General features: G+C 50.5%; 2 protein-coding genes and 1 non-coding gene across 3 annotated transcripts; 2 read left to right on the forward strand and 1 right to left on the reverse strand.

Moving 5' to 3' along the window:
• Positions 1-6,275: 6,275 nt before the first annotated feature.
• PHYSODRAFT_532312 (hypothetical protein) lies at positions 6,276-6,692 on the reverse strand (the record flags this gene model as incomplete). The annotated part of the gene is made up of 1 exon (XM_009540160.1): positions 6,276-6,692. The coding sequence occupies one exon, from the start codon at positions 6,690-6,692 to the stop codon at positions 6,276-6,278; it is 417 nt and encodes a 138-aa protein (XP_009538455.1).
• Positions 6,693-7,362: 670 nt separating this feature from the next.
• PHYSODRAFT_341809 (hypothetical protein) lies at positions 7,363-17,470 on the forward strand (the record flags this gene model as incomplete). Its single annotated transcript, XM_009540161.1, has 4 exons — positions 7,363-7,388; positions 7,524-7,647; positions 7,727-7,890; positions 17,281-17,470. 4 exons carry the CDS (start codon positions 7,363-7,365, stop codon positions 17,468-17,470), a joined length of 504 nt encoding a protein of 167 aa, XP_009538456.1.
• On the forward strand, positions 16,829-16,901 carry PHYSODRAFT_t1548. Its single transcript has one exon. It is a non-coding gene; the product is annotated as a tRNA-Arg (tRNA).
• Positions 17,471-17,686: the final 216 nt, after the last annotated feature.

The raw sequence follows: 17,686 nt of genomic DNA on the forward strand, positions 1-17,686 counted from the left end.
GATGCCGACGTCAATGCCATTGACGCCATGCGATCGAGCACCCGAACGTCGTCACTGTTGGACGACGTGAAGGTCGCGTACGCGCACGACGCGGACGCGAAGCTCTTGCTGGCCTACGGCTCAGCGCCTTCTGACAAAGCTCGTCAGAAGTTGCCGAAGCATCTTCGTGCTCGTGCACACCGTTATCGGGTGCACGACGGGTTATTACTCTATAGTGCAGTCGACGACAACGCGGACCGCGTTGTCGTGCCCAATGACCATGACCTGCGACTCAGGATCATGCACGAGTATCACGATGCACCGACGCGGGGCATCCGGGCCGTGAGAAGACATACCTTCTTCTCACGCGGGACTTCTACTGGGCCCACCAGTATAAATGGGTGCGCAAGTACGTCCGTGCTTGCGAGGTTTGTCAACGTGTGAAGCATGCGCCTTTCGCGCAGGCTCCCTTGCAGTCACTACCAACTCCACGGGAGTGTTGGCAGTCCATGTCTTTGGACTTCGTGTTCGGTCTTCCCCCGGACAGCCAGGGGAACACGGGCATTGTGGTCTTTGTTGACCGCTTCAGCAAGATGGTACATCTTGCTGCGGTACCCGCTAAAGTGACTGCGAAGCAGACTGCACGTGTGTTCATCGACATGGTGTTCAAACACCATGGCATGCCGATCGACATTGTGTCGGATCGGGACCCGCGCTTCACTGCGCACCTTTGGCAAGAAGTGTTTACACTTCTTGGGAGTCAACTTTCGATGTCGACTGCGGACCATCCGCAGACGGACGGGCAGACCGAGCGCGTGAACCGCGTGTTCGTAAACGTACATAAGAGCTACGCTCACTCGTTCCAACACTGGAGCGAGTGCCTGCCGATGGCGGAGTTCGCCATCAACAACTCGGTGCATGCCTCGACCGGACATACACCGTTCTACGTGAATGCCATCAGGCACCCACGCCTCCCGAGTCTACTCGGGATGGTGGCTCCTTCCTTAAGTGGAGGAGGATCTACGACTGCAACGCAGCAGCCGCAGAATGCCGCTGACACTTGTACAGTGTCAGCCGCAACGACACGAAGTAAAGCCAAGAACCGCGCGTCTGTGCAGGGCACAGACACCACGAAGACGAACGCAGAGGCCGGGCCTACTGCTGGAAACACAGCTGAACGAGTTCAGCTCGGACGTAATCAACTTCATGTAGCGCAGACAAGCCGTCATTCGGTTTGTCCAAGACGCTATTGCAGCTTCTGTCGACCGACAGAAGCTGAACGCAGACAATGTTGGCAGGGGCAACACTAATGAATTCGAGAAGGGTTCATTAGTCTTGTTAGCTAGTCAAAACCTGTCTAAACATGCCGTTTCCGACTTCGGGGCGACCAAGCTCGCTCCGCGCTTCATCGGACCGTTCACTGTGCTGGCACGGCACGGCAACGCCTACACACTGGACATACCGTCTAGTATGCGCCTCCATCAGACGTTCTACGTCGGACGGTTGAAGCCATACCTGCAGCACGAGCTACCTAGCTCGGCTGAACCGAAGCAGAAGACTCGGCGGAAGCCATCGTCCTCTCCAGCGCGAAGTCGCGCTGGAGCAGCGGGTCGGGCTAATGGTCCAGCTCGGCCGGAACGATCGAGGCGGTCTGGGAGGCCGCCGCAACCTGAGGATACTTCAGAGCGCCGAACCCAGCGCTCTGGAACTACTCCACGACCGGAACTCGGTCGTGGGGAGACGCGAGATCAGGGTCAACACCAAGTTGACCACACACGGGGCGTGTTCCCACCACTACCACCGCCAATTCGTGACGCACACGGCTCAACTCGATGGATAGTTGAGTGGATTGTTGGTCACAGTATCCCGAGAACGAACAGGCAACCGGTTCGTTTTCGTATCCGTTGGAGAGGATTCCCTCCCAACCAAGATACATGGGAGCCGCGGAACGTCTTGCTCGAAGACGTCCCGGACATGGTGAGGGCATACGAAGCCCACCATGCGCTACATACTGGAACGTAATGCGAGCACTGCTGTTAACAGCACTTCAAGGGCGGGCTGTGGGTCCTGCCCCCCTGGCAGCAGCGCGCTTTGCACGTTGCCGCGCATTATGCGCAGCAGCAGAGAGGTTCTCCGCTGCTGCGCCAGGGGTCTTCAACTTCGACGTGCTCGTTCCGTAACGAGCACGCTCTCTTCGACGTCACACATTGACCAAGCGGTCAATGCTGATTGACGTGCCGGGACCGGCACGTCTAATCTTGACGGGGGGGATGGTGTAACGGGGTTACACGCACAAGTGGCTACAGTCACTTGTTACTCTAACAGATGCGATGTCTGTTAGAGGTTTGAAAGACTTTCTCGACCTTGGTGTAGACACACCAAAGGCTACATACATTTAGGATCACCACGACGGGTGGTCCATAGAGACTTAGGATTCCTATTAGCTGAAAACAGCATCTTTTAGCCAATGAGCGACATGCATAGCATTGTAATTCTGCCAACCAGCCGTTGGCAGATTCCTAGTTTAGAATATTACATTTAGAGGAAGTCAGAAACATAAAACAAAAATAGCAGTTCTCATCTTTTACCAAAACCCGCTACTTGGAGTCTTTATCTTGTTTAAAGTATACTCGTGGATCTTGAGTATACTTAACTCAAGTAAAAGAAACCTACGCTTCCTCATACACGTGAGCATACGTGTAAGCCGTAGTAGTGAGCCAAGGTAGGCCAATTACACTCTGGGCCATGCGTGGCAGACAGATAACGGGCAGCTAAGGCTCCTACGTTCCTACGTGCGTCCTCTACGCAGCAAGCTGCAGCCTTGCGTGTCTGCGTGTAGATAAGTTATTCAAAAAATGACCGGTCATTTCATATCTAACCGGGGTGATATTTTGGAAATGGTTTAATCATTTTGGGGGCTCTCAAGTGGTGATATTTTTTGTACCATTTGTCAATTCTGACCCCCCCCCCCTCTATTGTAAATCCCTTTGAACGCCTACGGCAGTGTGGGCATTCTGGTCGATTTATATATATATCGCCAAGAGCTATCCTAATGAACCAATCAGTAGCTTTATCGACCAGCTTGCATGCGTGTGGCGCAGCAAAATACCCCAGCTGGTTGATATAAGAACGGCAGGGTGCCGAACATGTTCCGGGGTAATAAGGAGTAAGGCGAGGTATATATATATTAATTCGAGGTACGTAAAGCATAAATCTCCTAATCTCGGTCGATTTAGCATTGGAAATAGACAAAATGCGTGGTGATCACTATCTTTGTATGCTACTACAATCCTCCACTTTACTTCACTCCACCTATCCGTACCCGATTCGATATACTTAAGTATGTATATGTTACTGACTCATACTGGTTCAGTCTACCCACGCATGTAAACCTTTTGGAGGGCCCAGTGAGGTACCGGAATCATACCCGATTTCAGAAAAATATACCAGTTAGATGTCAAGTGGGGTCATCTTTTGACTTGTTGTACCACGGATATAATCCGATTTGGTCTGCAATAGCAGAACTAATGTTGCTTTCTATCACAGTATAAAATGGACACTGTATACACCCTGTTAATTTTTAGCTACCCATTCGAGGGCGTCTTAGACATCTTCCCGCAGGTTATAGAAATGTGTCGAATTTATGGAAGGTGATGCTTCGATCAAGTACACACCATTAACACGTAGTATACAGCTTATACAGCCTTTACATGATATGGTAGAATTTCATGTCCGTTCGGACATATAAAATTTCGCATTACAATATGACACTAGCCCTTGGCCTATCAGAAGCCTATGTCAGACTTTTTGGGCCAATCGGCGTGCATCAAATCTCATGTTGCGCTGTAAGTAACAAATCGGACAAATCGGACATATTTTGTCCGATCCTAAAAACATATTTAATATGATCATAGTGAAAGCAAGACAATCTCATATTTTAAAAATACCGTGCTAGTTCGAACAGATATCGATTTGAGCAGGGATCTGCAATGCAGAAAGGTCGCCATCACCAAAAAGCGCTTAGTGTTCTTGCGGTTTGAATGCTGCACGAGCACACCTCAGCAGAAAACAACGCGCATCCAAACGTCATTACATAATAAAAAATATTTTACTTAAAGGTATTGTGTGTAACCTTTCTCAAGTTACGCTCTTCTTTGCGCGCTGAAGCCGATCCTTGGGTGCCGCTAGGCCCTGTGCGTTCTCCTCAGTTTCTCTAGCTCTTGTGCCGCCACGATGTCTCTCACCAGCGCTCTTCTCGACGCGCAGCAACCGCAGCAACTGCTGCCGAGCGACCGTTCCCGCGTCTTCGTTCAGTCTCCTGGTGCTGCTCGGCGCTGCGCCTAGCGCGCTTGCATTGGCGGCTGCCGAGATGCCCCTCTTCTTCTCAGTGCGCAGACCAGCGCCAAGCGCTTCCATGCGGGTCAGCCCCTCCACTTCTTCGTCTGGTTTGGCCTCCTCCTGCTCCTTCCATCTTCGTCCAGCACCGCCGTGTCGCCAGCATTGTGCTCCTCCATCAGCACCGCCAGCTCCATCTCATCACCGGCGCGCCGCCGTCGTCCACCTCATCGTGCTGCTGCTGCTTCCGCCGTACCGGGCGGGGGACGCAGCTGCCGTCCAAAACCACGTCACCGCCCAGCTTGTACAGCCGCTGCTGTCCAGAGGGACTCCCGCGAGATCACGGCCGCATTCGATGTCCTGCTCCTGCTTCTGTTGCTGCGAGGGCGGGCTCCGGCGCCAACTCCAACAGCAACAACACCACGGCCGTCGACACCAACCCTTCCGTGAGCAGCTCCACTGACTCCATTTCCGGCTCCGCCAGCAACGCCGCCGCCAACGTGGACGCGGACATCCCGCTATCCTGCACCGTGCCCTCTGCTGTCCGTGCTGCTGCCTGGCCGCCGTCCAGGACGGCATCATCCCCCCCCCTCCTCGTGCTGCCGCTGGCCTCGAGGGCCATCACCCGCTCGAGGCCCAGTCATTGTCCGCCCTGCCACCCCGCACGGTGACCTCTCCTGGGCATGCTGCCGCTGGCCCCGTTCGTCCCGCCACTGAAGGCGCACGCTCCGCCGGAGGCCGACCAGTAATCCACACGCCGCTGCCCTTCTTGCTGCTCCTGCTGTTGACAGCCAGCCCCGACAGCGGGCATTCCGCCCGCGGCTAATTGTAGTCCACGCCGCCGCTGTTCGTCCGTCCCATCCCGCTGCCGCTGCACCGAGCCGCCACCACTTGCCGATTTCCTTTTTGGGTGTGTTTTGTTTTCTGTGTGGCCACATCATTATCACTGTTAAAAATAATATATAAAATCCTAGAATTGTCCGAGCCTAATTTTCGGACATGAATTTGTCCGAAGCTGCACGGTATGAATCAAAGTCAGGAACCGAAAAAAAAACGCGAGTGCGCACGGGGGGGGGGGGGGGGTAATTTTAAATAAGTATTGCGATGTGCCCTAATACCTCCCAGCAACCACTTTCGCTAACCTGAAAGTGCTTGCAGCAAGATTTATCGAGCTGTGTTAGCCCAGGGTTGATCTAAAGCTCTCGGTTTTAGGTCCTGGTCCAGGTGGGGATGCGTTCTGTGCCGAACAATTTTAGCGATGTGATTGGCTAAGATTTCGCGCATTGTCCAGTTTTTGCTTATTCGTGTTTCAGGAGTACGATTTCCAGAACGCCAACACGAGCTGTTCCAGCTTGGGAATTTTGTGCTAGGAAACAACGGGTAGGAAAAAGGCATTATTCCCTCTCCTTGGCCCACGGTCAGGAACTTAGTGTTTTTGTGTGTGTGTGTGTTGCTGGTTAGTATATTGCTGCGGTCAAGTCAGTAGATGTGTGTGTGTGTACCGGGTACGCTGCGGGGCTATATGAGGCACTGTGGGGAGCACTGCGGTGCAGACCTATTTTCTTGCTAAGCTCATCGCCACATACACAGATAGTAGCGCACAGCGGTCGGTCAATTCAAAGATGACGGGCGGTCTGTAGCCGATCTTTTCAGAAATTACTTGGACAAGAGGAGCACACGTTCTCGAAATCACAAGCACAAAATAAGGCTTAGCAGAAAGCCCTATCCCGCTGTTTTTTGTAGAACAAGTTCTCCACCTGGACCAGGGCCTTAGGGGCTGGTCGCGCTGGCTGGTGCTGGTTCTCGGTCGGGATGACAAGCGATATGCGAAATGATATCGTATTATTTTTGCTCACTTTGGATATAACCATGACGATTCACCGAGAACCCGGGAACTCGATCCCCTTGCTGGTTCCCGGGTTCTCTGCGAATTGCAATGGTTATGTCCAAAATGAGCAAAACTAATACAGAAGTGAAAACTCGAGGCCGACTTTGTCGCTCAATCCAGCTTCCCTTTGGACCTTCTTCAATGTCTCCCGGGAAACGCCGCACACTTCGCTATTGTTGCGCATCGGGTAGATCGCCAAGTAGCGACTCTGCATCAGGATGAAGATCACGATGTACTTGTAGCCCGACTTGGAGACGGGCGTGATGGCGCCCAGCACATCCGAACACACCGACGTGTCATTGCGTGCGTTCTCCATTGCTTCCATCTCATCCTTCGTTGAGCTGAAAGGCTTCCGAGACTGCTTAGCCGCCGCACAATATTCGCAAACAGCTTCGCGCTCATTTGGAACACTGTTGAGCTCCCCGTCCTCTTTCAAGGCATTGAAGTGGTGTGTGCGAGTTGCCCTGATGGTTGCAACAGTGTTGAGCATGTCGGAGTCGAGATTAGACTCGCGTCATCGAGGCGATGGAAAGTGAACACCAGCAACATCAAGCGGTGTATGTGTGTGGGGGGGCATGTTGTGGTGTCTTCTTAAACGTCTTCAGTCGAAAAAAATTGTATCAGGACACCCCTTCCTCCCGCTCTTCGAGAGTGTGTCCGACCGTGTATTTCTGCGTGGAGAGCTTTCACTGTAGTTTTCAGTCAGACGCAATCACAAGAGCGATTCCTCAGGCTCCCCTCCGTCTTTAAGAAAGCGAGATTGTCAGGACAATAATAGAGAGTAAGGTCAAAGGTTCTTAACCCCTCTAACCCCGTATTCTGTATCCTACAGAATAAGCATTGTCACAGGACATAATATCCAGCAAACTTGTCCTCTCTTTCGAACTTCGCATATGAATGTTTGTATAGCCGGTATTGTGCACATCTTCCTGTTAGATTAGCGATGGGAAGATAAACGGGGTTTATTCCGCGGTAATAGACGGACGAGTATAAACCACCAACAGGTTTGAAAATTCGGGTGGAAGCCTAAAACCGCCGCGTGTCAGCTACTCGTACTTTCCTTCATTCCGAAACTGCGCTGTTCAAGACGTCGCAATGCAAGCTTTGTTGGGGCCCGTCGAGCGCGCTCAAGTGGCCAAGGACCATGGCCGAAGACGATCATGATGAGCGCCATTGTGATCTACAGGTAAGCGAGAGCGTGTACTTTGCTCTGTAACATTGTACTAGTGGTATATTGATTCTACGTTGCGATGTTGATTACCAGACCTGGTGATCCGACCCAGACGACGCTATGAGCTCTCGCGTGTGGCCCGATTGGCAGATCGATTGCGGAGTCAGCGCACAACCTCATCGGTTCCTACGAAGCCGGCTACAGCCGGGTCTACCGCTATACTGTAGCTGATGTAGTGGCTACTCAAGAGGCTACAGAAGAAGCGCTCCTCATGGTGTGGCTACACCGGAGACTACAGAAGAAGCGGTAAATGCTACGACGGATGTTACAGAAGAAGCTCTCCGCGTGATGAGGTTGCACCGGAGATTACAGAAGAAGGGACAGAGGCTACGACGGAGGCTACCGATGAAAGCGGCATGAATGGAGCGGCAGTGCCGGAGGCTACAGAGCAAAGCGGAGGCTGCCAACATGGCGAAGATGACCCACGGCTGGCGCGAACATTGAAGAGCGTGCGCATGTAAAGGCAGAAGTAGACGTTGGCATGAATATCATATATTGTCCTGTTTCGTACAAGAGGAACCGTGTGTAGTGCGTGTCATTACGGGCTATTGAGCATGCAAGCTCCCTGGTGTTGTTAGAGAGACAATCGTAACAAGCTTGTTAGGTGGGCTAAAGAAATCTAATGATGCGCTAATGTCAAGCACAAGGAAGAATTCGCCCAGTTCCTCCTCACTACGTCAGTTAGGAACAGGGCGATTTCTTCCTCCGCGTTTATCGCGACGTGCCGAAGATGGGTGGCTGGAGCCGAAGTATGCTGCCTTAGCAGCCTTGCAAGGTATTACCATGTAGCAGGTTTTGAGCGTGCTCTACACTCGCCACGACCAATAGAAGCTCGCCATTTCGGCATATGGTGGATACATTGAGCATGTTTTATCACTTTCGTAGCTGTTCTGTGCACAATGTACCCAGCGCTTGACCGCAAGATGCAAAAGGGCTTCCAACAGCAAATCTTTGACAGGTTTTGAAGTATACTTTAATCAAGTCTAATGATTATTCTGTGGGATACAGAATAAGGTCTGGGGCTAGAAGGGTTAATGGCGCCCATATCAAGGGCATATAATGAGTGGAATAGCTTACCGTAAAAAACGGATCCAGTGCGAAACCAGTTTTCCACTATCAATACCATTTTATGCACCGTTATTAGATTACAGAGTCGTCTAAGGGCCTTTCAGCCAATAGAAATTGGGTATCGAGACAGCTGGGCTCGGCTTTTAATTGACATGTGTCGCACTGGACCCGTTTATTACGGTACATCGCTATCGTGTAGACCAAACGTATTTTTCTGTATTTCATCTTCCTGTAGCCGACCACTTTAACATTTTAGTATATTAAGCAAAACAGCTTCCTCCAGATGCTCGCGTGGCCCAATGGATACGGCGCTGCCCTCCTAAGGCAGAGATTGCGGGTTCGCCGCGCAATATTCGCAAACAGCTTCGCGCTCATTTGGAACACCGTTGAGCTCCCCGTCCTCTTTCAAGGCATTGAAGTGGTATGTGCGAGTTGCCCTGATGGTTGCAACAGTGTTGAGCACAGCTGGGCTCGGCTTTTAATTGACATGTGTCGCACTGGACCCGTTTATTACGGTACATCGCTATCGTGTAGACCAAACGTATTTTTCTGTATTTCATCTTCCTGTAGCCGACCACTTTAACATTTTAGTATATTAAGCAAAACAGCTTCCTCCAGATGCTCGCGTGGCCCAATGGATACGGCGCTGCCCTCCTAAGGCAGAGATTGCGGGTTCGTCGCGCAATATTCGCAAACAGCTTCGCGCTCATTTGGAACACCGTTGAGCTCCCCGTCCTCTTTCAAGGCATTGAAGTGGTATGTGCGAGTTGCCCTGATGGTTGCAACAGTGTTGAGCACAGCTGGGCTCGGCTTTTAATTGACATGTGTCGCACTGGACCCGTTTATTACGGTACATCGCTATCGTGTAGACCAAACGTATTTTTCTGTATTTCATCTTCCTGTAGCCGACCACTTTAACATTTTAGTATATTAAGCAAAACAGCTTCCTCCAGATGCTCGCGTGGCCCAATGGATACGGCGCTGCCCTCCTAAGGCAGAGATTGCGGGTTCGCCGCGCAATATTCGCAAACAGCTTCGCGCTCATTTGGAACACCGTTGAGCTCCCCGTCCTCTTTCAAGGCATTGAAGTGGTATGTGCGAGTTGCCCTGATGGTTGCAACAGTGTTGAGCACAGCTGGGCTCGGCTTTTAATTGACATGTGTCGCACTGGACCCGTTTATTACGGTACATCGCTATCGTGTAGACCAAACGTATTTTTCTGTATTTCATCTTCCTGTAGCCGACCACTTTAACATTTTAGTATATTAAGCAAAACAGCTTCCTCCAGATGCTCGCGTGGCCCAATGGATACGGCGCTGCCCTCCTAAGGCAGAGATTGCGGGTTCGTCGCGCAATATTCGCAAACAGCTTCGCGCTCATTTGGAACACCGTTGAGCTCCCCGTCCTCTTTCAAGGCATTGAAGTGGTATGTGCGAGTTGCCCTGATGGTTGCAACAGTGTTGAGCACAGCTGGGCTCGGCTTTTAATTGACATGTGTCGCACTGGACCCGTTTATTACGGTACATCGCTATCGTGTAGACCAAACGTATTTTTCTGTATTTCATCTTCCTGTAGCCGACCACTTTAACATTTTAGTATATTAAGCAAAACAGCTTCCTCCAGATGCTCGCGTGGCCCAATGGATACGGCGCTGCCCTCCTAAGCTTCCTCCAGATGCTCGCGTGGCCCAATGGATACGGCGCTGCCCTCCTAAGGCAGAGATTGCGGGTTCGTCGCGCAATATTCGCAAACAGCTTCGCGCTCATTTGGAACACCGTTGAGCTCCCCGTCCTCTTTCAAGGCATTGAAGTGGTATGTGCGAGTTGCCCTGATGGTTGCAACAGTGTTGAGCACAGCTGGGCTCGGCTTTTAATTGACATGTGTCGCACTGGACCCGTTTATTACGGTACATCGCTATCGTGTAGACCAAACGTATTTTTCTGTATTTCATCTTCCTGTAGCCGACCACTTTAACATTTTAGTATATTAAGCAAAACTGCTTCCTCCAGATGCTCGCGTGGCCCAATGGATACGGCGCTGCCCTCCTAAGGCAGAGATTGCGGGTTCGCCGCGCAATATTCGCAAACAGCTTCGCGCTCATTTGGAACACCGTTGAGCTCCCCGTCCTCTTTCAAGGCATTGAAGTGGTATGTGCGAGTTGCCCTGATGGTTGCAACAGTGTTGAGCACAGCTGGGCTCGGCTTTTAATTGACATGTGTCGCACTGGACCCGTTTATTACGGTACATCGCTATCGTGTAGACCAAACGTATTTTTCTGTATTTCATCTTCCTGTAGCCGACCACTTTAACATTTTAGTATATTAAGCAAAACAGCTTCCTCCAGATGCTCGCGTGGCCCAATGGATACGGCGCTGCCCTCCTAAGGCAGAGATTGCGGGTTCGCCGCGCAATATTCGCAAACAGCTTCGCGCTCATTTGGAACACCGTTGAGCTCCCCGTCCTCTTTCAAGGCATTGAAGTGGTATGTGCGAGTTGCCCTGATGGTTGCAACAGTGTTGAGCACAGCTGGGCTCGGCTTTTAATTGACATGTGTCGCACTGGACCCGTTTATTACGGTACATCGCTATCGTGTAGACCAAACGTATTTTTCTGTATTTCATCTTCCTGTAGCCGACCACTTTAACATTTTAGTATATTAAGCAAAACAGCTTCCTCCAGATGCTCGCGTGGCCCAATGGATACGGCGCTGCCCTCCTAAGGCAGAGATTGCGGGTTCGTCGCGCAATATTCGCAAACAGCTTCGCGCTCATTTGGAACACCGTTGAGCTCCCCGTCCTCTTTCAAGGCATTGAAGTGGTATGTGCGAGTTGCCCTGATGGTTGCAACAGTGTTGAGCACAGCTGGGCTCGGCTTTTAATTGACATGTGTCGCACTGGACCCGTTTATTACGGTACATCGCTATCGTGTAGACCAAACGTATTTTTCTGTATTTCATCTTCCTGTAGCCGACCACTTTAACATTTTAGTATATTAAGCAAAACAGCTTCCTCCAGATGCTCGCGTGGCCCAATGGATACGGCGCTGCCCTCCTAAGGCAGAGATTGCGGGTTCGTCGCGCAATATTCGCAAACAGCTTCGCGCTCATTTGGAACACCGTTGAGCTCCCCGTCCTCTTTCAAGGCATTGAAGTGGTATGTGCGAGTTGCCCTGATGGTTGCAACAGTGTTGAGCACAGCTGGGCTCGGCTTTTAATTGACATGTGTCGCACTGGACCCGTTTATTACGGTACATCGCTATCGTGTAGACCAAACGTATTTTTCTGTATTTCATCTTCCTGTAGCCGACCACTTTAACATTTTAGTATATTAAGCAAAACAGCTTCCTCCAGATGCTCGCGTGGCCCAATGGATACGGCGCTGCCCTCCTAAGGCAGAGATTGCGGGTTCGTCGCGCAATATTCGCAAACAGCTTCGCGCTCATTTGGAACACCGTTGAGCTCCCCGTCCTCTTTCAAGGCATTGAAGTGGTATGTGCGAGTTGCCCTGATGGTTGCAACAGTGTTGAGCACAGCTGGGCTCGGCTTTTAATTGACATGTGTCGCACTGGACCCGTTTATTACGGTACATCGCTATCGTGTAGACCAAACGTATTTTTCTGTATTTCATCTTCCTGTAGCCGACCACTTTAACATTTTAGTATATTAAGCAAAACAGCTTCCTCCAGATGCTCGCGTGGCCCAATGGATACGGCGCTGCCCTCCTAAGGCAGAGATTGCGGGTTCGCCGCGCAATATTCGCAAACAGCTTCGCGCTCATTTGGAACACCGTTGAGCTCCCCGTCCTCTTTCAAGGCATTGAAGTGGTATGTGCGAGTTGCCCTGATGGTTGCAACAGTGTTGAGCACAGCTGGGCTCGGCTTTTAATTGACATGTGTCGCACTGGACCCGTTTATTACGGTACATCGCTATCGTGTAGACCAAACGTATTTTTCTGTATTTCATCTTCCTGTAACCGACCACTTTAACATTTTAGTATATTAAGCAAAACAGCTTCCTCCAGATGCTCGCGTGGCCCAATGGATACGGCGCTGCCCTCCTAAGGCAGAGATTGCGGGTTCGTCGCGCAATATTCGCAAACAGCTTCGCGCTCATTTGGAACACCGTTGAGCTCCCCGTCCTCTTTCAAGGCATTGAAGTGGTATGTGCGAGTTGCCCTGATGGTTGCAACAGTGTTGAGCACAGCTGGGCTCGGCTTTTAATTGACATGTGTCGCACTGGACCCGTTTATTACGGTACATCGCTATCGTGTAGACCAAACGTATTTTTCTGTATTTCATCTTCCTGTAGCCGACCACTTTAACATTTTAGTATATTAAGCAAAACAGCTTCCTCCAGATGCTCGCGTGGCCCAATGGATACGGCGCTGCCCTCCTAAGGCAGAGATTGCGGGTTCGTCGCGCAATATTCGCAAACAGCTTCGCGCTCATTTGGAACACCGTTGAGCTCCCCGTCCTCTTTCAAGGCATTGAAGTGGTATGTGCGAGTTGCCCTGATGGTTGCAACAGTGTTGAGCACAGCTGGGCTCGGCTTTTAATTGACATGTGTCGCACTGGACCCGTTTATTACGGTACATCGCTATCGTGTAGACCAAACGTATTTTTCTGTATTTCATCTTCCTGTGCTTCGCGCTCATTTGGAACACCGTTGAGCTCCCCGTCCTCTTTCAAGGCATTGAAGTGGTATGTGCGAGTTGCCCTGATGGTTGCAACAGTGTTGAGCACAGCTGGGCTCGGCTTTTAATTGACATGTGTCGCACTGGACCCGTTTATTACGGTACATCGCTATCGTGTAGACCAAACGTATTTTTCTGTATTTCATCTTCCTGTAGCCGACCACTTTAACATTTTAGTATATTAAGCAAAACAGCTTCCTCCAGATGCTCGCGTGGCCCAATGGATACGGCGCTGCCCTCCTAAGGCAGAGATTGCGGGTTCGCCGCGCAATATTCGCAAACAGCTTCGCGCTCATTTGGAACACCGTTGAGCTCCCCGTCCTCTTTCAAGGCATTGAAGTGGTATGTGCGAGTTGCCCTGATGGTTGCAACAGTGTTGAGCACAGCTGGGCTCGGCTTTTAATTGACATGTGTCGCACTGGACCCGTTTATTACGGTACATCGCTATCGTGTAGACCAAACGTATTTTTCTGTATTTCATCTTCCTGTAGCCGACCACTTTAACATTTTAGTATATTAAGCAAAACAGCTTCCTCCAGATGCTCGCGTGGCCCAATGGATACGGCGCTGCCCTCCTAAGGCAGAGATTGCGGGTTCGTCGCGCAATATTCGCAAACAGCTTCGCGCTCATTTGGAACACCGTTGAGCTCCCCGTCCTCTTTCAAGGCATTGAAGTGGTATGTGCGAGTTGCCCTGATGGTTGCAACAGTGTTGAGCACAGCTGGGCTCGGCTTTTAATTGACATGTGTCGCACTGGACCCGTTTATTACGGTACATCGCTATCGTGTAGACCAAACGTATTTTTCTGTATTTCATCTTCCTGTAGCCGACCACTTTAACATTTTAGTATATTAAGCAAAACAGCTTCCTCCAGATGCTCGCGTGGCCCAATGGATACGGCGCTGCCCTCCTAAGGCAGAGATTGCGGGTTCGCCGCGCAATATTCGCAAACAGCTTCGCGCTCATTTGGAACACCGTTGAGCTCCCCGTCCTCTTTCAAGGCATTGAAGTGGTATGTGCGAGTTGCCCTGATGGTTGCAACAGTGTTGAGCACAGCTGGGCTCGGCTTTTAATTGACATGTGTCGCACTGGACCCGTTTATTACGGTACATCGCTATCGTGTAGACCAAACGTATTTTTCTGTATTTCATCTTCCTGTAGCCGACCACTTTAACATTTTAGTATATTAAGCAAAACAGCTTCCTCCAGATGCTCGCGTGGCCCAATGGATACGGCGCTGCCCTCCTAAGGCAGAGATTGCGGGTTCGCCGCGCAATATTCGCAAACAGCTTCGCGCTCATTTGGAACACCGTTGAGCTCCCCGTCCTCTTTCAAGGCATTGAAGTGGTATGTGCGAGTTGCCCTGATGGTTGCAACAGTGTTGAGCATGTCGGAGTCGAGATTAGACTCGCGTCATCGAGGCGATGGAAAGTGAACATCAGCAACATCAAGCGGTGTATGTGTGTATGTGGGGGGGGGCATGTTGTGGTGTCTTCTTGAACGTCTTCAGTCGAAAAAAAAATATCAGGACACCCCTTCCTCCCGCTCTTCGAGAGTGTGTCCGACCGTGTATTTCTGCGTGGAGAGCTTTCACTGTAGTTTTCAGTCAGACGCAATCACAAGAGCGATTCCTCAGGCTCCCCTCCATCTTTAAGAAAGCGAGATTGTCAGGACAATAATAGAGAGTAAGGTCAAAGGTTCTTAATGGCGCCCAAATCAAGGGCATATAATGAGTGGAATAGCTTACCGTAAAAAACGGATCCAGTGCGACACTATCAATACCATTTTATACACCGGTATTAGATTACAGAGTCGTCTAAGGGCCTTTCAGCCAATAGAAATTGGGTATCGAGACAGCTGGGCTCGGCTTTTAATTGACATGTGTCACACTGGACCCGTTTATTACGGTACATCGCTATCGTGTAGACCAAACGTATTTTTCTGTATTTCATCTTCCTGTAGCCGACCACTTTAACATTTTAGTATATTAAGCAAAACAGCTTCCTCCAGATGCTCGCGTGGCCCAATGGATACGGCGCTGCCCTCCTAAGGCAGAGATTGCGGGTTCGTCGCGCAATATTCGCAAACAGCTTCGCGCTCATTTGGAACACCGTTGAGCTCCCCGTCCTCTTTCAAGGCATTGAAGTGGTATGTGCGAGTTGCCCTGATGGTTGCAACAGTGTTGAGCATGTCGGAGTCGAGATTAGACTCACGTCATCGAGGCGATGGAAAGTGAACATCAGCAACATCAAGCGGTGTATGTGTGTATGTGGGGGGGGGCATGTTGTGGTGTCTTCTTGAACGTCTTCAGTCGAAAAAAAAATATCAGGACACCCCTTCCTCCCGCTCTTCGAGAGTGTGTCCGACCGTGTATTTCTGCGTGGAGAGCTTTCACTGTAGTTTTCAGTCAGACGCAATCACAAGAGCGATTCCTCAGGCTCCCCTCCGTCTTTAAGAAAGCGAGATTGTCAGGACAATAATAGAGAGTAAGGTCAAAGGTTCTTAATGGCGCCCAAATCAAGGGCATATAATGAGTGGAATAGCTTACCGTAAAAAACGGATCCAGTGCGACACCAGTTTTCCACTATCAATACCATTTTATACACCGGTATTAGATTACAGAGTCGTCTAAGGGCCTTTCAGCCAATAGAAATTGGGTATCGAGACAGCTGGGCTCGGCTTTTAATTGACATGTGTCACACTGGACCCGTTTATTACGGTACATCGCTATCGTGTAGACCAAACGTATTTTTCTGTATTTCATCTTCCTGTAGCCGACCACTTTAACATTTTAGTATATTAAGCAAAACAGCTTCCTCCAGATGCTCGCGTGGCCCAATGGATACGGCGCTGCCCTCCTAAGGCAGAGATTGCGGGTTCGTCGCGCAATATTCGCAAACAGCTTCGCGCTCATTTGGAACACCGTTGAGCTCCCCGTCCTCTTTCAAGGCATTGAAGTGGTATGTGCGAGTTGCCCTGATGGTTGCAACAGTGTTGAGCATGTCGGAGTCGAGATTAGACTCGCGTCATCGAGGCGATGGAAAGTGAACATCAGCAACATCAAGCGGTGTATGTGTGTATGTGGGGGGGGGCATGTTGTGGTGTCTTCTTGAACGTCTTCAGTCGAAAAAAAAATATCAGGACACCCCTTCCTCCCGCTCTTCGAGAGTGTGTCCGACCGTGTATTTCTGCGTGGAGAGCTTTCACTGTAGTTTTCAGTCAGACGCAATCACAAGAGCGATTCCTCAGGCTCCCCTCCGTCTTTAAGAAAGCGAGATTGTCAGGACAATAATAGAGAGTAAGGTCAAAGGTTCTTAATGGCGCCCAAATCAAGGGCATATAATGAGTGGAATAGCTTACCGTAAAAAACGGATCCAGTGCGACACCAGTTTTCCACTATCAATACCATTTTATACACCGGTATTAGATTACAGAGTCGTCTAAGGGCCTTTCAGCCAATAGAAATTGGGTATCGAGACAGCTGGGCTCGGCTTTTAATTGACATGTGTCGCACTGGACCCGTTTATTACGGTACATCGCTATCGTGTAGACCAAACGTATTTTTCTGTATTTCATCTTCCTGTAGCCGACCACTTTAACATTTTAGTATATTAAGCAAAACAGCTTCCTCCAGATGCTCGCGTGGCCCAATGGATACGGCGCTGCCCTCCTAAGGCAGAGATTGCGGGTTCAAGTCCCGCCGTGAGTAATTGTTTTTCGGCTGGATCGGCGTTTCTGCCGAAGGGGTGCGCGCTAGCGACAGCACTACTGTATGTACCCTCACTTCCGACATCGGTTTTTCTGTCGGATTTAAAGGGGGATTGTATTTGCTTGGGTTTAAGCTGTATTTTGGCTGATTGATGTCAAGCTCATCATGATCGCAGATTCATTGAGAGGCAAGACTACATGTATGGATAGCACCAGCAGTGCGAGACGAGTTTAGCGCACATCGTACCGCAGATTACCTCGCTCCATTGCATTGGCGTTAGCTGGTCTTTGTAGACCTTCTCCAAAAGCTCCGTCCGGGCTCAGCGCGCCGAACACGACTCAGCTCCAGCCCTAGTAACATGGGCTAAGATATAGCGCAGGCACTTCGCGCTTGAGCGCTCCGTTTCGCTGTACGAGGCACTGTCGGCGCACGTGCTGGACGCGTCCACAGGGACGTACGTTTCCTGGGTGGCGTCGAGCAGCTTTCTCCTATCCGCGGCGGCGCTGCTCTTCGCCTTCGTCCCGGGAGAGGTCTACCAGGAGCTGGCGGGGTGCCACACCCAGCAGTAGCAGCAGCAGCAGCACAGAATTCTTCTTGCGTCATCGCCGTGTCTTCATCATGCTTCTTCACACTTGCCCCCGACGCTCCTCACTGCTGCCTGCCAAAATGTGAAATGAATGGTTTTGGCGCGAAAACCTCGTAACGATAATAATATATTAGCTAGGTCTTCTGCAACCTTATAAATATAAACACATTAAATATCAGAAGTAATAAGGAGTATTTGG

This window comes from Phytophthora sojae, assembly GCF_000149755.1.
Source record: "Phytophthora sojae unplaced genomic scaffold PHYSOscaffold_14, whole genome shotgun sequence".
Classification (NCBI taxonomy): Eukaryota; Oomycota; class Peronosporomycetes; order Peronosporales; family Peronosporaceae; genus Phytophthora; species Phytophthora sojae.